Source organism: Tympanuchus pallidicinctus, unplaced genomic scaffold (genome assembly GCF_026119805.1).
Source record: "Tympanuchus pallidicinctus isolate F22 unplaced genomic scaffold, pur_lepc_1.0 scaffold7, whole genome shotgun sequence".
Lineage (NCBI taxonomy): Eukaryota > Metazoa > Chordata > Aves > Galliformes > Phasianidae > Tympanuchus > Tympanuchus pallidicinctus.
This window is the reverse complement of record NW_026294791.1, coordinates 10,820,871-10,847,183: the sequence shown is the minus strand read 5'-3', so window position 1 is coordinate 10,847,183 and position 26,313 is coordinate 10,820,871. Positions and strand designations below refer to the sequence as shown.

Here is a 26,313-nt window from a genome sequence, read left to right as displayed (position 1 = left end):
ATTACAGTTGAAAGGTTTCAGATGCACGCTAATGGAGTAATTTATCTCTTCTGACATTTCTTGGGTTCCTTTTCCAGTCAGTGGCAATGAAAAAGAACCTTTGGAGAGCATTTATTCCTAACTTGTAGAAGTGTCTTTTGTGGTGGAACGAGCTGCTTTTAGCAATAGCTTTTTCTCTCCCTAGACCAAAAAAGAAATCTGAACAAAATTAGTCTAGACTTGTATTAACTGGGTTCTTGGAATATCTAAGAATTTGATGATGTGTCAAGCGTGGGGTTGTGTGCAAAGCATTTAGTTGCTTAGTCCCACACTAGCAGCATCCATTCAGATTTGGAAGTCATTAATATCTTTGCACTTCAGTTCTCAGTCTTCAAAATCGTGGCAGTTTTATTTTCTGTTTTTCTGTTATCTCATTTGTTTAGATGGTTGGGTTTTTATGATGTGAGCACTTTCTTGATAGGTTTTTACTAGAGCAGTGTTTCACTTCCTATTGGGGAGTCTCTTTCACTTCCTACTGGGGAAAAAAACTCCACAGTATGAGACTATACAAAGCTGTGATACAGAGATATAAGTAATCATAATGGGAAAGATGATGCAATGTTGTTCAGTGCAGGAAGGACTTCTTGACAAGGTTGTATTGGATAAGGATTGTTTAAATGGTAACCAGGTGATGTCTTTTAAAATGTACCATTTTTCCACTATAGTCATCGAGTAGACGGCAGCACCCTTTAAATAAACATCTTTTCAAACCTTCAACTTTTATGACATCGCACGAGCCTCCAGTTTATATGGATGAGGATGATGACAGATCCAGTTTTCACAGCCATATGGATATTGCAGCAGAAGAGGAAGTATCGGTATGTCATTTAAATCAGTCAGAGAATATATTCTTTACTGTCATCTAAACTTTTCAAATGAATAATATGAGGATTAAGCATCTGTCATAAAATGAATATCACATAAGTATTATAGTCAGATTCATCAGCTATTTTGAATTGCAAGCACATTACAATAAAGGTCCACAATTGCAGGAAATTTAGACCAAATCAGAAAGGAAGAAAAGGAAGTAATAAAGAGTTCTGTGGTGAAACAGCTTCTAAATTATTTTAGTTATATAGTTTCAAAAAGTCATCTGACATAAGATCACTCTTAAAATCACACAAACTGTATAGATGTGATTCCAGTTAATGCGGTGCTGCATTGCATACAGTCCTGGTAAAATTTCTGTTGGCGGTTGCTTTTTGCCTTCTTTCACTGGCAGAATTATGGATTTTTTTTCAATCTGCTTCAAGGCATGAAGTAACAGACTTGAGTCTCAAGCAGCAGGCTCCAGTACATATCCTATCCCAGCGTGTCATTGCATCACGCAGTGTTCCAGCTTCCTAATTTATCATATGCAGTAATGCACGTCTACATTCTTGTAGTTTTACATACATGCATACGGGGTAGTGTATCCACTACTAAGATGTTTGATGAGGTTCACAGCTGGTGTGAATCACTGCAGGTTTACTGTGCTTAGACCAAAGAACATGACTTGTAGTGTTTTTTTGGTGAGCCTAGTGCCATCTTGTGTGTGAAAAACCTGTTGCATAATAACAGTATTAAGGCCACCCAGGATAAGTCCGTTCTTTTACTTTGCTGACTTTTTTCTTACGTGCACTGCAGAGTCTTCCTTAAACTCTTAAATTTCCTTATCTATTGCTCAGTCTTAAATTGCATCTTCGCTCATATTCTGCCTTCTCTCTGTGATGGTCTTTTTGTTTGTGTATAGGCATTTCCAGTAATTTTTTTATTCCAATATGTATCTTAAAAGGCATGGGAAGAAAAATGCAGATTAGAAGAGCTGCAGATCACTATTAATTTTTATTACCATTATTAATCTCAATTGAACAATTTTTTATCAAACAGTCCTTTGTCCTGTATTTTTTTTTTTTTTTGAAGTAGTTATTCTCTCTGTTCCTAGTATTTTCCTAAAGCATTTTGTTTTTTCCTGTGGTGTCCTAACTCTAGTAAATAGGGGGCAACTAAGATTTTTTTTCATTGTTTTGATAGAAATGGCTGTTTTACTTTTTTGCAGTGATAATGGTGGATGTGTGCCCCTTCTCCCTGGTTTCTTTTTTTTTCCATTTTCTTTTTATTTTCCCCCAAATTTGGCTTAATCTTTTCTTTCTTCACTAGTGCAACATTTCCAGATGGATATATTTCTGGCTTGCAGTAATGTAGAAAGACACAGGTGAGCTCAGTTATCAGAAAGATCCCCATTATCAGTGCAAAATAAAAGCAACATAGAAGGAAAAAGAGATTGTGAACTATAATCAAAGTGAATATACTGGAGTCTGCTTTAATCCAAGTTGGAGGGGGCCCTCAGGGATCATCAGGTCCAACAAATCAGGTCTCTTAGTGACAGCTGGTATCTCAGGGAGAAATACTATACTGCGCATTGATGTGGTCAAGAAGATATTTGGTGTAGCTGGAAAATTATAGGAAAATTTTTTTTTGAGTTCTTCACAATAGAAGTACCAGGTAGTGTTTCCTTGTAAAAACAGAAGATTTTGTCTGGGCGTTACCAGTTGATTGGCATAACCATTCCTCAAACATCACTGTAGTATGAATTAATTATTCTCAAGTGAAGACACTGTTCTCAAAAGAGAGAATTTAACTTTCAGTGATGATCACTTCATGGTGTGAATAGTCTAATTATTCTAGAATACAATGTACTAATCCAGAATCAAGTGTCCACATGAGGAGCTGTTGTAGCATATTTTATTCAATATATGATTATATCATTCCTGGCTTTTTTTTTAGTAAAACTTATTTGTGTAAATGGTGTTTTTTTTTTTAATAGGAAGAAGGTGAAGCTTATCACAATAAAATTGTGTCATTTAACCTTGTGGGTTTTTTTGTTTTTTTTTTTCAGGGTACTTGCAGTCTAGTCCTCTAAGTATTTTCAGAATTACAATTAAATAATTTATATGGCCCTTAGAAAAATAGTTAACACTAAACAGTATGCCATTTTCCCTCTTTTCCTTCAGTAAACTTACTAAATAATGCAGACATTTCAAGCTTCACGGATTTTTAAAAGGGAATTGAGATAAGGCTATATTCAGAGAATGATTGCTTGTAATTCTTTTTCATAACTGAACATGCCTACCAGTATAGTCCATACAGACTTTGCATCTTTGAAGACATCTGACATATACCAAGTACAGCTGCTGCAATTAAATAGCTATCTTGAAGTAGTCCTGTGAATTAGAGTGAGAATTTGTCTTCTCATAACATACAGGTCTTCAATCTTTGCTGAAGAAAATTGAAGGAGAAAAATCAGAAATTGTGTTTTTTATTTAAAAAAAGAATTATGGGTTATAAGTCTTTGTCAAAGTTGTACGCACCTGTCTATAGGGATACAAACTTTTTTTCTAATTTAGGGAAAGTAGAAATCCATTTTCTCAAGCTATTAAAAGGCAGCATGAAGTTAAGGGAGTTAGGAGTGGTCACAAGATGAAATAAGTTTGAAACTTCTGCTCTAAAATCATGGGATGATATTTCTCACCACTTTTTATTCTTACAGTTAAAGGTGAGAATCTAATACTGTTAAAATTGGCTTTATTGATTGAGAAGTACATATCACTAAAGCTTGATTCTGTCTTGAGTTATGGGTCTTTCAAAAATAAAAATATAGGGCGTACCAATATAAATATAGAACTTAAAGTTAGGCACTGCTGTTGTCTTCACCTGACAGCAAAGCTATTCGCCAAAAGAAACTTGTTAGCGTGGTAAAGTTTTGGTATAATGCAAATAATAAGTAGCACGGAATAAAATTTAAGTTAGTTGTTTGTATTTTTTTGTTGTGTTTTTAATTATAATTTCCAATTTGTCTCAGAATATATTGCCAACTTTTTCTCAGAAGATAGCTACACTTAGTGATTTGTGAAACAATATATATTACTAGTTATATTCCTAATGTAAGTAGTAATTCTCTTTTTTTAACCATGAACAGGATGAAGAGAGTATTCCAATAACGTATCGTGAGTTACCTGAATACAAAGAACTGTTAGAGTTTAAAAAATTGAAGAGACAAAAACTACAGCAGATGCATGCAGAGAGTGGATTTGTGCAGCATGTGGGATTCAAGGTAAGCTGATGCTCTGCACTCTGCTGAGTAACAGGAGAAATCTTCAAAGATAACACAGTTGGAATTTCCTAAAAAGGCTTTGTTTAGGACGCCAACTGTGGTTTCGTAATTCTTGTTCAGTGTCTGCTTTTCCTCATCTTCACTCAGAACAACCCAGGTAATTCACTCTTTCCAGTACCTCAGGTTTCACAGAGTATGTGGAATGCTGTATGAAAATTAATCAGCATGCAAACTTCTCTTCATTTGTAGTATGAAAATAAAAGTCTAGAGCTAACACCACAGAATTCTATGTTGGCATTACACTCTGTCTTTCCAGTGATTCCCTGATAATAACTCTGCTTTTTGGAGTTCTTTTTCCTGCCCCTTAGACCAGTGAAAGGACAGTATGAGAGTGACTGTTTTGTTTGTTTTTCACTGCAGAGAGAAAAGGTAGCAGCTTCTTATTCCTTTCAAATAATGTTTGCGGAAGTTGAAACAGTTCTGTAAAACAATGTTTATATGAAATTGAGAAAATAAACTCAGAGTTAAAATGGTGTGTTGTCCCAGTGTCAGCCATGTCATAAACTATATGAAACTATAAGATTCTCTAAATTAGGTTTTCTGGTTTGCAAGATGTTTTTGTTGCGACGGTTTGCTATGTTGGAACAGCTTCTTTGCCATGTTAAAAGTATTAGGCAGCTACATTTATTTTCTGGTAACCATCCAAATAAGAATGCAAAAACATACAGTTTAAAGTTGAGTTCAAAATAAATATTATATATAATATATTATATATATATGTATATAATATTATATATAAAATAACATTATTAGTTGACACCAATAGACTTAATCGTCTTAGGTTGCCGAGGCTTCATCCTGTCTCCTCTCTCCTTCAAGTTAGTGGTTTTGTTCAGAAAAAAGAAAAAAATCAAAATTTTGATCAGGTAGAGCAGCCTTCTAGAAAACAAAATAAGTACTTTGTTCTGCATAACGTTTTATATGAAATAATACTGAAAAGTAAATTGGCATTATATACTGTCAAGCATTAATAGTTTGAAAGTTTCTTTGCAACTCCAATTTGCTTTTAATATGCATTATAATCTGTGAAATTACATGATTATATACAGTTTTCCCTCAGGAGTGCTGCCTTGCTTAGTACATGGTCTGGACAATAGTCACCTAATAAGCATCTCTTCAGAACACTTAGTTCTGCATGGCCTTCAGCCTCAATTAGAACACATTATTCAATTTCTTTTCTTTGAATATTGAATTATTGAATCACATGTGGGCTTTTTACAGCTTTCATCACTTTAGTATCAAAATACTTTGCAAATACTATTTTTTTTTAATAAAATGAAAGGTATGGTATTATGTCTGATTCACAGAGGAGCAGGAAGCTGGAGCACAGAAGGGTTATGGGTTTCCATTATTCTTGACTCTGAACTTGGGATAACTGAAACTGGATTTTTCATTTTTTATTATAATATAGCATTATATTGAATTCTCTGTTTTCAGAGAAAAGTCCTAAGTATGCTTACAACTTCCTTCTTATCAGCCCTCACGCTCTGAAAGCTGTCATTGTGAAAGCAGGGAATACAGTTGTGACAGTCTATTAATAAGGTGTTTGTGACCCTGAGTTGATTGTGCTCAGGAGCAAATCACTCTGCAAGTGAGTTTCGCAGATGGTACCCAAAGCTCTCTCAGAGCACTTCATGTCCTAAATGAAGGAGAATAAGCTAAGTGAGCACAAGATTGCTCCCACATTTTTCTTTCCTTTTCTGTCCTGTCCCTGCAGCACTCTTCCTGGTTTAGATTTTGAGAAGTTCTTGCCTCAAAGTCCTATTTTCTAAGTTTTATCTTTTTTAGAATCGAATCTCTTTGCATTTCTGCACCTCCTATCCAAAGTCATGAACTTTTCATTCCCTCTTCTTGTTCCGTTTGTAGTTTTTCTTTTCTTCTTCCATTCAGCTGCACTTAACTATTCCCTGCTCTGAGGGGAAAGTGGATCTGTGTTAAGATATTTCACATGGTTGGACTTAAGCTACAGAAACATCGTTAAGCCATATGAGGATAAGCAGTGACTACAGGCAGGACTTGGTGTGCTTTTGTTGAGCAGGAGAACAGTGTCGATGTGTGGGGCATTCAGGTAGTGGGAAGCAAAGCAAAGAGAAAGGTTGATCAGTCCTCAGGGAGAAGGACGTGTCTCTGAGATGACTTCTTTATCCATGAACACATTATGGTCTGCGAGGAGAAGAATTCAGCTGTGCATGCAAGCAGTAATCGACCTACATCTGTGCCTTTATATGTGGCATATTGATATATACTGTTACTGGCTGAAGTGAATGCAGTTGGTTTTCTTCAGTACTCTTCAATCTGCTTCACAGTGTGATAACTGCGGAATTGAACCTATTCAGGGTGTTCGGTGGCACTGCCAAGACTGTCCTCAAGAAATGTCCTTGGATTTCTGTGACTCTTGTTCTGACTGGTGAGTAGGATTCTTCTCTACTTGTTTTTTGTAATTAACATGAGTATATGTGTGGCTTAATTGCAGTGCCTGTTGGGTATCTACTCAAGCATAGTTGAGTGAAGTGAAAGATTCTTTAGCATATATTTGTGGGAGGTATGCATCTAGGACATGCTTAAGAAATATTTTAAATAACAATGCAGTGGACAGATTCAGTTTAGTACTGTTAAGTAGTGGGGGAAATTGTAATTTGTGAAATAATTTTTCAGTGTCAAATTTGGTATGACTCTGTTAATGTGATCAGTATTTCTGAAACTTAAAAATAAGAAAGTATTTAACTTTTAAACTGTTATCTTTTTCTTTCCCTTGCAGTCTGCATGAAACAGAGATTCATAAGGAGGATCATCAGTTAGAACCTATTTACAGAGCAGAGACGTTTTTAGACAGAGACTACTGCATGTCCCAGGGCACCAGTTACAATTATCTTGACCCAAACTACTTTCCAGCAAATAGATGACATGGGAAGCAGATCTACAATCTTGGGCTTACTATACTATTTGAAAAATAACAATGGCACCATTGTTAATACTGTGCACATTTTGGAAAGACTGTCTGCTTTCCCTGAAATGTCGCTCACAGCATGACAGCTTCCTGGGTGTACTTGTCAAACTACAGCTTTGAGCTGTCATGGTCCTAGATCACTGAACAGCAGCTGAACATTCCTAGTGTGCAGAAGGTTTCACTGGGAGACTTTTCTTTCACCACATTAGTCATTTTTAGGTGGTGAATCTAAACACAAAAGAAAAACATACAAAAGGGTGAGCCAGAAATGAGAGCACACATTGAAGATAGAGTAAATTCCAAAGGCATTGAAGAACTCGGTTATAATGAGATCCAGAGGAGATGAAGTATTTATATAAAAAACAGTTTAGTAGCTTGCAGTTTTGTTGTGAAATAGTTTTCAGCACAGTAACTGACTTCTTTAGGCAAGGTTTTAACCAATGACAGTGTTTGCTTCTAGGATGTACTCTAAAAAATGCTCACTGTCTCAGCGATGGTTGGTTACAGGCCTTTATTAAATCGGAGCTGCTTAATCACATTGACTTTCAATTTTTTTTATTTTTATTTTTAAACCACGATGAACTCTATTTACCAACAGTGAAGCACTAGGGGAGGCAACTGTGGCATTGCTTCCTTAACCAGCTCATGGTGTGTGAATGTTATAAAATTATCACTCAGATATATTTTTTAAATGTAATGTTATATAAGATGATCATGTGATGTGTACAAAATATGGTGAAAAGTGCCAGTGGTAGTAACTGTGTAAAGTCTCTAATACTCAACATTAACTCCTTTAAAATAAAATACACAGCCTTCTGCCTCTGTATTTGGAGTTGTTAGTGCAACTCATCAAAGAAAACTGCCTAATATAAATCATATATATGGTAATAATTTTTCCTCTTTTGTAGTCTGCACAAGATCCATGAAAGATTGTATTTTTATTACTATTTAAACAGTGATTAAATTTAACCTGAGCAGTGAGCAAGGGTTCACATGCATTCTTTTATACTGCTGGATTTTGTTGTGCATCATTTAAAACATTTTGTATGTTTCTTCTTATCTGTGTATACAGTATGTTCTTAAATAATGTTCAATTGTCAGGAGAACTGTGAGAAATAAACTATGTGGATACAGTCTGTTTATATATAGAATGCTTGCTGTGACTTCCTTTCTGTGTAGTTTTGACTTTTTAATCAGAATTGAGAACATGAAAAGGACAAATATTCACTATGCAGACCTGCAAGATGACAGCACCTTCCTCTGCTGTGAGTTCAGTGGGAACCGGTGGTGTTCTGCGCCCACTGAACTGTGCTTTGCCCTTTGCAGGATTAGCATTTTAGTTTTCTCCTGTCTTATTCGTACTTGGTTCTTTCAGATTTCAGCAGATCAGACCTACGTAGCTTTGGTACACTGTATGCCATCATCTGAGAAGCTTTGTAATTACTGTGACATATCTTTAGTTAATATATTTTTTATTGAAATGTATAGCTGGTGATTCAGAAATACTTGATTATTTTATAACTAGTAGACTTCCAGTTGCTTTAAAACTTGAATATTCCAAGTAATTTGACTTTAAAATGGCAATAAGAAGGGTAATTGGCTGGCTGCACCTAAGAACTTTAATTATAGCCTGATCGGTGTTAGCTTTCGCAGTGACATGTGGGTGTAGGCATTTTCTGCCTCAGAGAAAAGTAAGTTTAAGCATCTAATCCATTTAGAAGGTAATAGAGTACGGTTACTAGAACACTGAGCAAGCATCCTGTGTAAACATCTCACGTATCTTGTATACTTAGATAAATTTAATAAACCTTAGAAATACAACAGAAACATTCACGAGATGTATTTCAGTTTCCTCTCTAATTCAAAAGAAGCTCTGAAAATCTCTCGTGCAATGAGGGGATGTGAGACCATTTATGCTGTTCGTAAGGTGGAGATGTATTATCAGGGAGAGAATCTGCAGCAATCTGCTTTTCTGTTGATATCCTGAAAAAATAATTGGAAGGAAGTAGCAGAAATTAGCGAGCATGTGATTAAATGCAAATATCCAGGCATTGATTGAGATAGCTTTGGAAGAAGAAAATCCGTATTGTGTTTTGAATGAGATTGGAAGCAGAAGGAGAATTTGAAATCTGAATTGCTTAGCAAAGAAGCATCTTGGATAAGTCCTTTTCTAATTGAATGTGTATAAATATTTATATTTCCATATGCATGCATATACAGCTATTTCTCTTGCATACATTATGGACAAATGCAAGTAGATTTCTAACGCACATGTGCCCGATCGAGCATGGGATTCTTTGGTTGTTTTGTTTGTTTTTTTTTTTTTGAAAAAAAGACCAGAAAAAGCAGAAAGCAGTAAACTGGAACTGTATGTTAAATAATGTTCCTTTTTAATTTGTTTTTAATTAGCAGCTGATTCTTGCTTTTATTCTTATCCTGGCAATAATGATACTCCACATGTTTCAAGCTGTGTTGTCGTTACAAGTAACAAAACAATTACTCTAAAAAGCTACCCAGATGAATTTGCAGCTTCAGGGTGGCTGCAGATTTTTTTAATCTTATTTTTCTTAAGTACTGCACAATACAGCTGCTGGTGCTTTGAGGCTCATTGTAGAAAAACCTGCCTTTTTCCAACTGGTGAATTATGAAAGTCACTTGCTTAAAGCTGTTGTACTGCAGATGTTACTGGTCACGTAATGCCACTGTTCTGGAGCTGGAAAAGCATTTCCTAGAGCATCAGAGGTAAAATGTAGTCTATAAAAGGACCCAGGGAAGGAGGAACATCCTGGATGTGAAGGATAAGAACATATCTAGTACACTCCTTTGAAAAATAACTGAATTAGCATTTACAGGGCAAATGCAAGGAAGCGAAAGAAAACAGAAGAACCTGCCCTGAGTGAAAAAAGGACCTACTTTGTAAGCATGCTAATTTGAGCTATATTTTCAAGTTATGTACTGTGCTTTAAAAAGGATTAAACCCACATAAATTATAACAAATGATCACTTCTCATTTTTGTATGTTTTATTTGTATTATGTCCTCATTACAAGAAAAGTAACTTTAAAAATACAAATCTGCCGCATCGAGTACAACTTTGACAGAGAGCAATCATGCAGCCCGCTTCAACTGAACGTGTCCAGCGGTTCCAGTAAAGGGTGCAACTTGACAGGAATGTCAAACAAGCTTTTATTTAGTTATCAGTAAACCAAAGAAATGCTACAGTATTTCAGTTAACTTAATGGAAATACAATAGAATATTTACAGATTTTTTTTTTTGCACATATTATGGATATAGCCTACTAAAAAAGCAAGCAAGATGAATCAAATAATCCCTGATCCCTTTTTTTTTTTTCCTCTGTCATTTTCAAAGTTTTGGCAATGTCAGTACAGGACAACAGATGATGATCTGAATTTTGCATTTGTCATCTTTTCGTAGATTAAGAGCGTCTTCATACACTGGTTCATGGTCAACTTTCTATGTAGACTTCAATATATTAAAACTCTGTTATTGTGAATATTTACCAAATTGCACATTTAATGATGCTATGCAATCATTGTTTTCAACTCAGTCTACAAAATTAGGAAGCCATGATTCTTAGCACCCCACCTTTTCTCACAGAAGATGGGGCTGTCTCAAACATGGTGTCTCTCTGTGGCAGTGGGTCAGCAGACTGACACCATATTCAGTCATATCTTCATTATTTTTTTTCCTTACTCCTGTTATAACAACATTCTGGGGATGGCTGGAAACTGTGTTTAAACATCTAGCTTGACTAATTCCAGCTGTCTTACAGTGGGATGGAACAGAGAACAGATTCAGTCACTAGAAACCAAGAACAAGCTAAGTGATACCACAAAAATTTAATAGTGTTAATCAAAGTAATAACCAGTGAGAAAATTGTATGCAGCATTCTTGCTCTACAATACAGTGAGTAAGTGGTTGAAGAGCTCACTGCTGATCAGGCAACGTGTCTGACTTCCCATCAAATATACAAGATGATGAAATACAAACCAGAGCTCTGTTCACCATGCTGCTTTTAGCCCATGAAGAGCAAACAACCAATGAAATGTACGGTTCTTAGTGCAAGTTAGCATACAGGCTGCTTCCTATTAAGTGTGTTGTCTGAATGGAGGAGAAGATTTCATCCAAAATAACATACCACATGCACAAATTCCAGAGATCTCCCAAAAAAGCAGTATTGCTTTGAGGAGCATTTTATTCATGGCTGCCACGTGCACACGCAGTGTATACACCACTACTGTGTTTCTGTTGAAAATGCTGCTTCTTCCTTGTTCAGAAAAGAGTCAATTGACTTGCAGACTTCCAGAAAAACATCCTCTGCTGTTCCTTCTGCATCAACCTGTCAAGGAGACGAAAAGCAATACTTTTGACTATGTTATAAAGGATTATCTTAAAATAGCACAAAGAAAAAAACAAAAACCACAGGTCTAGTATAACAGAGAAGTTCTGTTTCATGTTACAAACAGTGCAGAGGAACAACTTCCATACATATCAGCGACCAGCGCAGATTGACATGAGAAGAATCTGAAAGTTCTCTTGTCTGAAGCAAAGAGCATTGATCAAATGAGGGAGCTTAAGCTCTCTATCCAGAGTACTCATTTTAAAGTAAAATGACATCTTTGATATACAGAAAACTTTCAAAGATCATCAGAAACTATTTTAACGTGTGCTACCCTCCAAAAGAACCTTAATAGAATAACTTTGAAGCTCTACTATTAAATGAATAGTATTGACTTGTTAGTTTATTCTTTGTCGTCTAAAGCATCAGAGTGTGAGATGCTGTGTCTGACCCAAGGACAGTGAGCTGCCATGGGTCTGTTTTTGGGTCTCTTTATTTTCAAGTTTGCTGAATTGGCTCTGGTTCCCTTAGGCAGCATTCATTTTGTTGTACAACCTTTTGTTGACATTGTTTGGATTTTTTTATAATGCAAAGATTTTGTTTTTACTTGAAGTTCTCCAGGACGTTGATGTTATTTTTTTGTGAACTGAGTCCAACAAAAACAAGGCCAAATTGTTATTCTGTTTGAGGAACAGCGTACTGCACTGTAGTGACAGGGATCACTTGCAGCCACTAATGCTTCTGTGTGCTACCTACAAAACATAACGTTGCATCAGGATTTTTGGGCGATGAGTTTCACGCCCATCCTATGCAACTAGTTAGTGCTTAGGGAAGGTGAACTTTTGTCTTCACCGTAGTGGCAAAAACAGCTTTCCTGCTGGCTATGCGCACCGTACTCATTGCACCCAGTTGGTATTCAGTTCCTCCCACATGGAACAGTTCCTCCTTGGTGAGGGTCTGGCAATTCTGTACCCAAAATTTTGTTTCCTCTCTGCTTTGCTGCGCGTGGTTTTCCACGCATGCATGCTGTATTTTGCACGTATTCTAATTAGATCCATGACAAGTTGCCTGAAGCCTGTTTTTCTGAGCTATGTGCTGCATTTTTATCTCCAAGGTGCCAGCTAGGATGCCAGACAGCTGTCGTGTTTGAAGAGAACATTCCGGCCCATCGTGCTTTCTGCCACCTCTTTGTTCTGCAGGGGAAAAGGAACTTCAAACTCAAGGAGAGCATTTTTGAAATAGGCAGTGAAATTCCCCTCAGACCCAGCATTGTCTTGCAGCCAGCTCCTGTATAGCCGTTTGCACTCAACCCACACGCTTCCGGTCTGATGACAACCAGGTGAGACTAATCCTTCGAGGGCAGTGTGAACCTGATGGCAGACAGCCTGTTCCCTGCCAGGCTAACCAGGTCAGCCTGGGCAGATACTTTGTTCCTGTTCAGCTCAGTCACACCTGTGTAGCACAGCAAAATGATTCTGCCATACAGTTGGATGAAGCGTGTGGGATTACGGCTTGATAACTGGTACATTAGGCAGGCATTCTTCAAGATGTTATCTCCACGTCTGTGGAAATGGCTGCCCTCCTCTTCCTCTGATTCTTCCTGGAAAGCTGACATAATGGGGCTGTGGCTTGCAGGGAATTAAACAGCACTGTGTGAATGCTGCCTTGAACAGACAGCTCTGAGCCTGAGGCAGTAAAAAATGTGAACGTATTCTCTACAGCTCCTACAAGTAATGGTTATCTGTGCTGGAGCTGCAGGGTGCATGCCAGCCTGTTGTGAGCATTTGGTGGCTCCTCCTAAACAGCTCCAATAGTGAAGAAAAGTGCAGAAAAGTGTTTAGTACTAAATGTGATACTTCACTTATATCTGAGCTTACATAGATTGTCAAATACACTCACATATATACATACAATTTCTGCATAGACTTACATTTATGTATATAAACATATGCGTATTTGATGAATATATGCATCCTTTCCTCTCTTAATATGTTGGTTTCTTTTTTAATCTCTATTCCATAAATGCAGCTGAATTCCATAAATGCAGTTGGATTACCAACTTAGCCTCATCAGTGCACAGGTGTCTCAGTGCCCTTTTCTAGAACTGGGATTGATACTCAGCTCTAGGTCTAAGCAGCTATGGGGAAAAATCAGATTAATGAGCTTGGAAATTGCTGCCCTTTTATGCCTGGAATGCTGCCTTCCTAACAGTCACAGTAGAAAGAATATGGGCAAGTTTGATGGCAGCCCGGTGCTTCCTGTGATGGCCTCCCAAATAACAAAAGTCCAGTTCATAAAGCTAACATAACATTGTACTACAAAACTAACTTAATGTGGCACTACTTCACAGCCAGTACAGCATCAGTGGCACTCTGCAGTTCCAGGAGAGAAAACTGTATTCTTCAGATTATAAAACAACTCATGAACCATGACTGTTTTCAAAGTTATTCAAGGCTATGTTCTTATGTCAAAAGCAAGATCTAGATTCTGTTTTATGTAGTGCTTCTTGTTCTGGAATGTCAGTATGGCTCTAGATAACTTCTAGTATGGAACAGTGTAATGAGCTTATCTGAAATGATTAAAATAATCCTCTTCATAATACAATGTTGCTCATTCTAGGATTAAAATCAGCTAATTACATTTACTGTCATCAAATCTCCACTTGTATGTTTGGGAGTCTAGAACCCTACATATATACTGCCACTGAAAAGAAACTGAGGAGAGGATGGCTGAGGACTGTGGTTGTCACAAAGTCAGACCAAGACTGGAATAAACTCAGTGGTTAGAAGCTTCTTGTTGCAGTTAGTCAAGGTCAGCTGTGTTGTTGCTAACATTTTTATCTCTGTCATTAAGTAAGAAATCCAGGGGAGACATGCTGCTGCCCCTATTCATGTTAGGGGTGAACTTACCTCTATGTATTATCTGTAACCCTACAACTGATGTTTCTGATGTACTTTTCCACGCTGGTTTATCATCTAATGGGCCAAACCACCAAGGGGAGTGATGAAGAAATGCATGGGTTTTTTGTTCCTCAAGTCCTTATCTGCTGGGGTTGATGACTTTCAAAAGATGGAACTAAATTACACATCTACTGTCACTATAACCATTGATCATCCCTTCTCTAAAGGGAAAATTTCACTTTGCCCCTCCCTAGAGGAACTTCTAATAGGGGATATTAGCATGAGAAGGTTCAGAAATGGAAGGCCATGAGGTGGTGGGTGTTTGCTGATTCAGTGTGGCCATCTGCTTACAGTTGTGTTTGTTTCATAATGGTTACAGGAAATGTTTGTGATTAGAATTGAATAGTTTCTACTTAGCCAGTATGTAACTTCACCTGATTTTAGAAAAAACAAAAACCCAACACTGTAACAACACTATGAGGAAGGAGAAAAAGAAGAAAAAAAAGAAAGAGAAAGGGAAAAAAATGAAGAAAAAGAAAAAAGAAAAGAAGAAAAAGAAGAAGGCAAAGAGGAGGAGAAAAGGGAATGCATTTTGACTTGAATCTACTACAGTGTTGTGCAATCTGAAATAATTAAGGTTTTTGGACATCTTTGAAAACCTGCTCTGGGATTTGCTTGTTTCTTATAGTAATATTACTTTTCCTCAGATGACTGTTTGAATTGGAAAGTTGTATTTAAGACACCTTCTATTTTGATGTTAGGTTCATAAGGATCGGTCTTGTCTTGCTTGACTAGCAAAGCATTGCTCTCCTGTATTACTTATTACCTCCTACCTACTGTCACTTGAGAAAAGCTTTGAAGTATGAGTCAAATATTAAAAGCAATCTTTTTCTTTCCTTTCTTCTCAATTGACATTCAAAGATATTTAAATCTAGGCATGTTAAAACACAAGTACATGCTTACTACATTTTCAAACACACTTTTCTGTCCAGCTGCCTTTGAAGTTACTGAGAAATAAATTTTAAAACAACAATATCTACCTGCTTCCTACAGCTGTCATAATACAGTTCATCCATCTGAAACATCTGCTTCCCACACAATTAGGTAACTTACAACTGTTGTTTCTGTGAGCACTCAGATTCCCAGCAAGCTCCTTGTTAAAAAGCATCTACCTGTCATTAGCAACAGGTGGATGTTCTGTAGCTGACCATAAAAGCAATCATGAAAAAAGAAACTATATCTCCTCAACATGATTAGTTTTTAAAGTAATTGGAAATATCCTAACTCATAGTTACAACTACTTTGCCTTCCAAAACATAGTTTACAATCTGCTTCAGCAGAAAAGGGTGCAGAGGACGCTGTCTTTGCCAGTTTTGTCAGTTTCCCCCTTTCCTTGTAAACAGATCACAGGTCTTCCTACGATGAGTGGCTGGAAGATCCACCAGTGTTTATTCCTGTCATGTTCACAGATATTTCATCTGCATACAAAGGTTCCACCTTTTGTGCATATCTTGTTCTTGCACTGCTCTGTCAAAACACTGACAGGTAATTTTGGACAAAGGGAAATTTGAAACAGTTCTGATCTTCTGGTAGCTTTGTCAGGTCACCATTCTTGTTCAGAGATCAGCAGAATGGAAAAATGCTTCATTTCCATGTATCAGATTAGTTATTTATTGTGCATCAATGCACAATAACTCTGGGTTTAGAGGATGTCATCAAAGTCTCATTGCTTAAAATGAGAATGCTGTTGCAACCACGTACCTTTGTCTTTTCCATGTAAATAAAGCAAAGAGACAGCAGACTGCAGACAAAGCTCAGTCAGACTTGAATTTTTTTGTCTGCAGTGGGTTGAGGAGGCTCCTGCCACTCATGCGTAAGGCCATTTCACACACAAGGAATGAGCAAGCTAATTTGACAGCGTGGTCTCAAGCACACCTTGATGCGGCTCAACAAACCAGTTCCTCCACTGAGTGCATATCAAGCCTTTAATCTCCACATCAAACCCTTTTCTGGCCTTATGCCCAGGTCTGAATTTTACATTTGCATATTTGATTTCCTGCTGAAAACTTCTAGGCTGGATTGGACAAGTCAAACACATACCACCATTGCCATGTGCCACATACCACCAATCCGTGGAAAACTGCCCAACTCTAAGTACACTTAAAATGGAGCAATCAAATCATACCAATGTGCCAGAACAATTTTCTTGTTAATTAAATCTATTTAACAATTGTGACTTTCTCCTCTGTGACAAAGCAGGAACTGACTGCTATAATTAAGCCCTACAAGACAAAAAAACACCACTGCATTTAGAATTATTACTGTGCTTAGTCACACATTGCAGTATGGTGGCTACAAAAGGTTGATGCTGAATTTCAATGGCAGTTAGGTGGGATTTAGGCTCTTAAGATTCCTCAAAAAATCTCAACACCCAATGGATTCCTAAGGAAGACCTGACTGGATTCTCCAGGGACACACAGCTCACACAGGCCCTCCACAAAGGCAGGGCAGTGGAAGGATGCCACTACACCAGACGCAATGTTTGAGTCGTGTGACTGACCAAGTCAGACTGTATGAGTAAATTATCTGGGATCTCTTATCCACGAAAATTATCAAGCAGGATTTCTTATACAGGCATTCCTTCAAGAAGAAAATGGCTTTGTTTCAAAATATTTGGTACATTTCCAAAATTGAAGAATAATCTGGGAGGCCTGGTTTTAGAAGCTGACTTTTGCTGAATATTTTCTGCAGTGTTCTCCAAATGCTGATAAATAGCTGAACATATACTTGTTCACATCATAAGAGTTTGGAGTATGAGGGAGGTCTCCCTACTTAGATTTAAAATGGGTGCACATCTTTGATAGCAGATACGTATTTTTCAGTTTAGTAAAAAGGGGATGAGGTAGACATATCTATATGGAGTACCTGCGTTCAAGAAAATAGAACCATTTTTCAACCTTAAAAGGACATTTTACAATGGTGATTAAAGCTGATTTTACTGAGCTTTCATACCCAATAGTTCCACACTCAGAGGATGGAAGTTTGCTAAACGCCTACATTCATCAGAAGGAAGTACAGATACTGTGCAGACACTGTAAGAAAAAACAGTGTATGCACTGTTCAGGCAAAGCATGATTAATTTTTGACATGCAAACACATGATGTCACTTCCCACAAAAGTAATGGTGAAAGAGTGCAAAGAACACATCCGGTTCTGACCCATAGAGTAGATAAGTCCCTTGAGGAACTAATGACCTATAAACTTGTAGGAAAAGACTGCGTGTTTTGTCATTGCATAGATTGCAGGAGATATAAAGAAGGAACATACAGTAGAAGTATTAAGGAATTCCAACGAGAATTCATGTCAAGTGAAATACGGTAGAACGTAAATGCAAAAATCTATGTGTTACGTGTTTAATGTAGATTCATTCTTTTGGGGGCTGTCAATTGCTTAAGGCTTCAAGAAAGAGAAACATGGTGGCTACAGCTCGCTGCTGTAAGATTTTGGAGGTAAAGAGAGCTCCAATTTCCTTTTAAATTGCACTGTGTTAGTATATTGTGTATTATACCGAATTCTTAATTAAAAGCAGCCTTGCAATGTTGGCAAGGTAGTTCATAAGGAAAGAAAACCGAATTAAAACCAGATAATTAGGTTCTTGAGTTTTAAAAATTATGTGGATTTTTTTCTTCCCCTCTGCCTTCTGGGCAGTTCTTATGGGGTTAGCAAAGGACACCAAACAGGACTTTCCCTTTAGTAATCAGTTGTTTTTCTCAGGACCATATCATTTACTCTCTCCTCAGGTCAAGATGTGGGTGCACAAATTAACTGCATGTTTATTGTTTGGATACTTTGCAGAGGAGAATGGTTTGGGATTGGTGATTTGCATATTTGCTACATCCTCTAGAAGAAAGCTTCCATAATATTTCAAGAAGTATTTTTGGCTTCTGTACATTTCAGGACAAGAAGAATCAGCAGGACTAGTTTTTTACAGTTGACCATAATTGACATTTGCTGTGATGGAGCAGGGAAATACAGAAAATTAGATGTAGACTTCCCATATAAATGAGATTACAGATGTGCCAACATATCCATCAGTTAATTGCATTGATGTAAGCTTACTTGCTTCTCTGCAAAGTATTGATTAGAGAATATAAAAATGCTTTAAATATCACATTGTCAGCAGCATAAACTGAAGTAATTAACTGAAATTAATATAAGTATGTCATTTATTCCAGCTAAAAGGTATTATGTGCAGGTCTGTTTTATTTCAGGATATACAGTGTCAGTTGTGTAAATGTAACTAAGGGACTTCAGATTAACATAACCTTTAAACCTAATCATGAAAGCCTTTATAGAGAAACAAAGCCTGATACCTAAACGCTTTCAGCGTTGATGTTAATTAAGATTCTATACAGATGAGGCAGTGATTCAGGATGCATTGTCAGGTTCAGGATAAAGCTGTCTTTTTATTCTTTCAAGTTGTACCACGAAACTCAGAAGTCAGCAGAAGTTGGAAACAAACCACGGAGGTGGAAGGTGAGATCAAAGTGGAAAGTGCAAAAACTAATACAGTTCATAAACGGTGTGCCAGTTGTTTCCTGAATGCTGCTTATATAATGGAAGAAAGAAGCAATAATTTAATTCAAAATTTCAATCAATTTACCTTGCGTAACTGTGTTTTTCTCTCATAGTATGCAGTCAGAGGTTTTGCTGCTTGGTAATGGCCTTCAATTCTTTCCTTGATGGTTTCAGCACTATCGAAGTGCTGACTGGCCTGATTTCTCATCAAAGAGCGACTATTCATGCTTTCTGCAGAGCAGTCCAGACAGATCACGAGTTTTGGTTCCCCAATCTAGAAACAAAGAAAAAAAAAAAGTACTCAAACCAGTACTCAAACAGTTTTATTTGGAAATTCTACCAAAGGAGACTTCAAGAAAATTATTAGCAAATTATTTATTACTGTAGGCAGAAATAATGCTTATTAACACCTCTTATTGTAGCAGCATTTAGAGATCCTAGTTTTCAGGATCAAGACTTGACTGGGCTGTATGCATGCAGAGAAAAAGAGATACGATCTGAAAATTCTAGCTGCTTGTCTTGAAGCTCATCAATATGTTCATTATTTGCAGTTGTTTGATAAAAGCTGGACTCACAGTCAGGAGTTGGACTCTGTGATCTTTAAGAGTCACTTCCAACTCAGGATATTCTGATTGTATTTGATTTGTATAATTGTATTGGGATTTTATATACTACTTTGCATTTTCAAATAGGTTAATCATTTCCAAATTCAATGAGAAGCCAACCACTTAGTGTTTTATGGCTAGTATCAGCCTCATCCTGAAAGAAAGTCTGCCCTTTTCTATATAAACAAGTAAGTAAAGATTTATTTATTTTTATTCTCCAGCCTTGGCAAAACTAGAACTGTCTCTATCTACATTTGATAGTATATGCTTAGTACTTTATGGATGAAAAATAACTTGCAGGAAAGAACAATACATTCCTGATAACGGGAGACAGCCAAAAGCTCTAACCACAAATCTCCATCATTCTTTCTTTAAGCAGATAAAAATATGGATATCATTCAGAATAAATCAGCCTGCTCAGGCACAGCTCTGTCTGACACAAGGTTTTATCTGAGCAACAACTGTTGACCTGAGTGTACAGCAATAAACTCCACTCTAGCAAGTAAAACAAAAGTGCTATAGGATTGGAGATAAATCACGTAATAATTTTTCTGTGCAGATATGTATTGAAGATTTCAATTATGCTTTCAGGCTTTTTCTCACTTCTTCCAGCAGGGATTGGAGAACATCGTATTGGGAAAAACTGAGAAAGAAGTCTTTAGAAAAAATGACTGTTTTTCCCACTAATGACCATTAGAAATTCATGTTTTTTCCATGGTTACAGCAAAGTAAATCTCAATTACTGATGCATGGAAATTATTATCATTGCCCCAGTTTGCATTTCATAAAAGAAGAAATATTCTATAGGTAAATATTTCATGTTAGGATTTGACTGGGGATGGCTGGATTGCATTGACCTTTCTACTACCATAATGTCTTTCTAAGAGACAGCTGAATTGAAGGGATTATTTTGGACGGTTCAATGACAGGCTTTTTTCCAAGCATTTTTTTCCACACAGCTCAGAAAACATTAATTCCATTAGCATTAGCAGCAGCAGTATTGGGTTTGGGGATTTAAAAAGCAAGCAAGGCAGTTTTAGCAGTGCAGAGATTTGAACTGAGAAGTTAAAAAGATATGTGGGCTTAATCAGTGATTTCAACAAATGCCCTTCTGTCTAATTGGTGGGAATTTATTTTCCCCCAGCTCCTCATTAGGAATTTCATGATCTTGTCTAATGGTATAAATGAGTAATAATAGTATCTTGTTTGACTGACTGATTTGCTATTGAAAAACCTATGTGGTTCTCGTAAAGGTTTCAATACTCGTATTCTCCTGATTTCAACACATTACAAAAACATCACTCTTAAGTGTTAAAAATTGCAAAAGGTAGAAGTAATGTCCCTATCGAATTTATAGCAATTTTTATTTATTTATTTTTTAAAGAAGCTACTGAACCTGGTAATGTGGAATTTGTATTTCATAGTGTTTTCTACTTCTCACATATAATAGAAAGATTGAGGAGGAAACAAAGGATTGCAAACTTTTGCTTCTCTAAAATTACAGCTAGTAAAAAATGTATATATTTCTTTCTTAGAAAGGCACTGGGCAAAACTTAGGAGAGAATAAGCTGTTTCTACAGCTAATTCTAATTAGAGCTGTCAGGCTTTTAAGTAGAAGCACTATTTCCAAAGTCTTCTAAATAGAATATCTCTTTGTTAACAATTAAAGTGCTTTTTGCACATCATGTAGATATGTAGCATTATTCATAAGCACTTTGACACCATTAATACATAAAGCCTATGCTCCATCTAATTTCATTCAATTATAGCATAGGAAGAGTTTCTGACCACCTTCAGAAAGAGCTGCAGAGCATTATCTCAATAATGACTCATTAAAAAAAAACACTATAGAATTTCTGGGCAGGCAAATTTACCCTGTGAAGACTGAAGTGAATGCACTGATTCACAACAGGTATAACGGCATATTCAACGATAAACTTTGGGGTCTTTGTATTTTACTGAAAGTATCAAAGAAGGCTTAGGACTATGGGATCTTTTGCTATGTCCCAGTGTCTATTGGAACTGGTAATCAGCTAAATAAAGCAGATTTATTTTTTTTTTACAAGAAAATGATGATTCATTCAGCAGGCTTGTATAGAGTATTTTCTGCAGATTTAGAAATGGATAGCTGAGATTTCTAAGTTAGTCTTTGCACATTCTGAGGAAATCAATAACTCTCTGAACTGCCAGATAGCCACTTGCCAAACACTCTTTCTATGGCTGCTACCTGTTACTCATCACAAAAACTTTATCAGCATTTGCTGATTCAAAGTGGCAGCAAGCTTTAGCAAGGTCACTCAATGGCAAGAAATTAACTGTGGTGACGTAGGCCTTCATGTGCCTTTCACGAGAAGAGAAGCCCCCATCCACTAGAAGTAGAAAATAGATGCTAAAAGTCATAATTTCAACTACGTGAGAATTGCTCTTTGTATTTATTACATCTAGTTAAAATTAGCTTTCTACTGTAGGTAAGTGCAAAAGCCCTAGTCACTGTATTGGTGATATGATCAGCATCAAAACTATTCTTTGGGCTGTTGGATTGGCTCTTTATAAGTCCCCACTGCAATCAATTGAAGGTGGTTTCCCAAGCAGAACCAGAAGTCTAGTTGTATCTTACGAAGAGTAGTAACAGAGCTGACTACACATTCACCTTGCTCTCAAACTCTTCTGCTTCTTTCAGCTCACGAGGATAACCATCAATCAGAAATCCTTTTGTGTCTCCTAAACTGGTGATCATGGCTTCTTTCAGTAGCTCTAGGACAATACTCTGCATTGGAAAGAAAGGGAGTTACTTGATTAATTGATTAATAAGAATAGTTGGTATCTTTACTTGCTACACTGACTTATGCCCTTAAGAATCACTCTGATCTGGTTTGCTAAAACCACATCCGGTGATAGCAGGTATTTTTCTTTGATACCTGCACATGTTTTGCAATCCTAGCATTGCAACCTGTCCTTGAGCTTCCAAACCATCCTCTAAGTAGTTGAGGATATTTGTAGTTTCAAAATTAATTTTAATATCTGTAAAACTGCAGCCACTGCTGCATTTTCTAATCTAATTGCATTTGCTATGTCATTGTTATAATTATATTATATGGAAAGTGTTAAGAGACCCCATCTGATCAATCTCACTGAGGAGCAAAGCAATCAAAATCAAGTCTCAGCATAGCTTTTAGTTTCCCCTGAGCAGCACTTCCCAATTTCTTTCATTAGTAAACACACTCTACAATCTAACTGCACTTGCTGAAGACCCATCAAGAGTTCAGGCTGCAGACCTGCTATGTAAAAGTCAAGTCCAGCTGAGCACAGCACTGTCTCATGGTCTCCATTAAACTGCAGTACAGCTGCTCTGGGATCTCAGCCAGCTCTGCAGGAAACCACTGCAGGTACTGTAAATTAGAATAGCTGCTAGAAGTACAGCTCTGAATCTGAAATGCGAAGCTATAAAATGTACATAAAGTTTCTGTTTCCTGTATTTATTCTTACATATTGCAATGCATAGCACAGCATCTGTCTCGCTGTATTTCATGATTCGTATATATGGTGTATAGAGCTCAAATGTAAATTACTTCAGGCATAGAAGAAGGAAACAAGTGTCACATATCTGCCAATGAAGAAGATTCTCTCTCAAGTTGCAGATTCCTTTTCCCTTAATAGGAATCATCTCTTATTCTCTTATTTCCACCCTTTAAAACCATCTACGTACTACTGCCTTTGTAAACTGTTAGGACCCCAAATAAAATTGTATCTTACTCCAGGCACAGGTTCACCACATTCCATGACGTCTTTGATAAATTTACTTCTCTCTGATAGTGATGATAACTCATTTTGGAGGAGTTCAACAGTGGACAGATGAGTAAATCCGTATTTCTTGGCTAACTGTTCACATTGGCTGCTTTTGCCAGATCCAGGGCCACCTTTGTGAGGAAGAATATCAAGAATTACAAAGAAATAAATATCTTCCTTTTCTCAATTTATAGCAGCTAAGACTGATGACTGCCTGTTATGTTTTGTTTTGTTTTTTAAGCACAGAGACTCTACACTGGAACAAGTCATATATCTCCCTTCAACGCTGACTCAAAAAGTGTGTACTGAAATTAAGGAGTTAAAACAATGAAATGTTTTACAGAAGAGAATTTGTTCCTAAAGCACAACTACCATGTCAATGAAAACCATTGAGCAGACAGGGAGCAGGGTAGTGTGTTGGATTCGGTACGCATTCAGGCTTGCAAGTTACAGCAAACATTAGCAAGCTGATCTTGCTAACGTGGCAAAATATAGTAAAATCCCTGCAAGGGAAATATTTTGCCCCCACTTGTGGAATGGAAAGATATAAACAGAGTCATTGACACCTGTCTGCGTTACAGGGCACACATGTGGAAGTGGAGCAACCAAACCACTATTGCAAATGCAAGAGCAAGGCTTTTGTGCTCGCTGCCTTTCCCTCTAGCTAGCTGGCTCCCACAGGTGCTGGTACACCTGCTGAAGCAGCTGAATGCGGGTGCCCCTGCAGTTGCAGATTTGTCTTGCTCTTTGTGCATGCTGCAGGGTGGTATGAAGGCTCGGTGCTCTGCATGGCACCTTGTCACCACGCATCTGCTCGTATTTAGCTGAGAACTGGAAAACCACCTTGAGTCAGAGCAGACTCCATTACTCTGGTGAAGCTGCTGAGGTGATTCTTCCCCTGGCTGAAGGGAAGGCGCCTGCTGCTCACCGCAGCTGTGGGCTGGGCACTCCTCCCCCCTCCAGAGGCCCACAGGTGACAGCAAATGTGAGCTGGGTAGGTGGTGCTGCTGCTGAAAGAAATATCTCAGGAGATGCACCTGTGTCCTCCATCAGGACAGCTGCCACTGCACCAAGAGTCCTCAAGCACAAACTCCACCTCTTTGGCAAGTACCCGTTCTGGGGTCTGCTCATAGATGGTGGGCGCCTTGTGCTCTATGTGCTGGCACTGCCCCGTCCCATTTCCTCACAGGAGGTGGCTGCTCTTCCCACATTGCTATGAAGCCCACTCCTGAAAGGCTCAGCACCCTCTTAGCTGCCTGCTGAACAGCCACAGCTGTCCCATTCCTGCTATGGAGGAGGAAAGTTATTTCTCATGGATCCTGCTTCTGTGGTGGTGACCAGAGGAGCTGAGGTGAGCACCTGTGGGGGGAGCAGAGGGGCCATGTGGGCACCCAGGTGGGGAGAAGCATGGAGAATAAATCCACATCAGGAAATGGAGATTGTGGGGAGAAATGATTTGGATGTGTGGTGGTTGGAAATGCTTTTATGATCTTTGATGGATTTATTCAGAAGAACTGCTGCAGTAAGAGGTAATTATACCCTGGCAGGTATCCTTACAGGGCTCGAAATCAAGAGGTAGAGTTAAGATTGAAGAACGAAACTAAAGATAAAAGTATGCTTTACTATGTAGTTGTGGGTTTTTTAAGCGTATGACTTGTGTGTATTTCAAGACTCAGAACTATGGCTATTTAGATCAGTTGTGTGGACTTAAGATACTAGAAAAAATGTGATGCTAAGCAACATGATTTTCCTTCTTTATCTTTCTGTGAATGAACATAGGATTAATGCTTCCACCATACAGTGAATTTGGCATGATGTCTTCCTGACCAGAGTTCAATTGGCATTCAATTTCAGAAATAACTACACTGAGAAAATAATCTTCAGAGATGTTACAATACTGTAGCTGAGAATAAAATTTGGGTCATAAGGCAATAGGTAGGAAGGAACAGTTTTGTCTGGAGTAAGCTGCAGTCTGCTACTTCAGATTCACAAACATAATTATCAACTTGTGGTGTGAGATTCCTGCTTGCACTATGATTTTATCCAGAAGTGTCTTTGTCACAGTTATTTTCCTTCCAGTGTAGGTTACGTATTGTTTTTCTATTGCTTTAAGATGAAGAAAAATTATCTTTTGTAAAAGCAGTCATTGGAAGAAAATAAGGTCAGTGTAAAATTAGCTATAGAGAAATAGATATGGAGCCACAATGGGCAAATCACCTCTAAGTGTCTATAATGATAAGTTAGTTCTGTTTTTTTTTTGTTTGGTTGGTTGTTTTTTTTTTTCTTTTTTTTTAAGATTAGTAAGTTTGTGCATGCATCTGCTTGATTACATATTCTGTCTTCCGGCTTTAATTCACTAACAGAGCAGTCATTTCATGCTACCTATTTGGTGTACACCCAGTGCTAAGTTAAAAAAAGAAAAAAGCTATAAAAGTTACTTTATTCTGCTTCTTATGTAACTTCTTCAGTGTCTCTTCACATACTAAATAAAACTAGATCTCTTGCAGAAATGACAATACAAGAGCAATTTTAGGTTGTTTAGCTTGAAGATAAATACTTATGAAAGCTAGTACATTTCTGTAATACCTCTGTCTTTTTAGTATTTTAAAATAGAATGCTATCAAACATGCAGGACATATGCCAAAGTATGTATTACTATTCTGCCAAAACATTCAAGTTGCCCATGTATATTTTCATAGAAAAATTCCAGCAAAGCTGACATTAAAATGCTGAGCCCTTTAAAGAGCAAAAGATGTAATTATATTAAATAACAGCTATGTGGTGAAAGTGATAATGTTTATAGCCACTACTCTTAATTTTGCCTCATTTGATGAGTAGCAAAGCATCCTATTGCTTGACAAATGTATGTGACCCACTTCACATATTCTTGTGTTTTTCATAGTGATAAATGAGCTTGCAACTCTTGTTTTCTCTGATTTGAAAAG

At 37.3% G+C, this 26,313-nt stretch overlaps 2 protein-coding genes across 5 annotated transcripts in view; one reads left to right on the top strand and one right to left on the bottom strand.

Moving 5' to 3' along the window:
* ZZZ3 (zinc finger ZZ-type containing 3) overlaps positions 1-10,139 on the top strand; it is a 56,565-nt gene extending 46,426 nt beyond the window's left edge. For all 3 annotated transcript variants that reach the window (XM_052665921.1, XM_052665922.1, XM_052665920.1), the window contains exons 10-13: positions 705-857; positions 3,998-4,132; positions 6,499-6,599; positions 6,951-10,139. In XM_052665921.1, coding sequence (XP_052521881.1) covers positions 705-857; positions 3,998-4,132; positions 6,499-6,599; positions 6,951-7,095 — 534 coding nt within the window. In that variant the 3' untranslated portion in view covers positions 7,096-10,139. The remainder of the gene's footprint in view (positions 1-704; positions 858-3,997; positions 4,133-6,498; positions 6,600-6,950) is intronic.
* A 4-nt stretch (positions 10,140-10,143) lies between these two features.
* The window catches only part of AK5 (adenylate kinase 5), an 84,470-nt gene continuing 68,300 nt past the window's right edge, over positions 10,144-26,313 (bottom strand). For both annotated transcript variants that reach the window (XM_052665924.1, XM_052665923.1), the window contains 4 exons: positions 23,336-23,499; positions 22,233-22,349; positions 19,063-19,251; positions 10,144-11,499 (listed from right to left, as the gene is read on the bottom strand). In XM_052665924.1, coding sequence (XP_052521884.1) covers positions 11,395-11,499; positions 19,063-19,251; positions 22,233-22,349; positions 23,336-23,499 — 575 coding nt within the window. In that variant the 3' untranslated portion in view covers positions 10,144-11,394. The remainder of the gene's footprint in view (positions 11,500-19,062; positions 19,252-22,232; positions 22,350-23,335; positions 23,500-26,313) is intronic.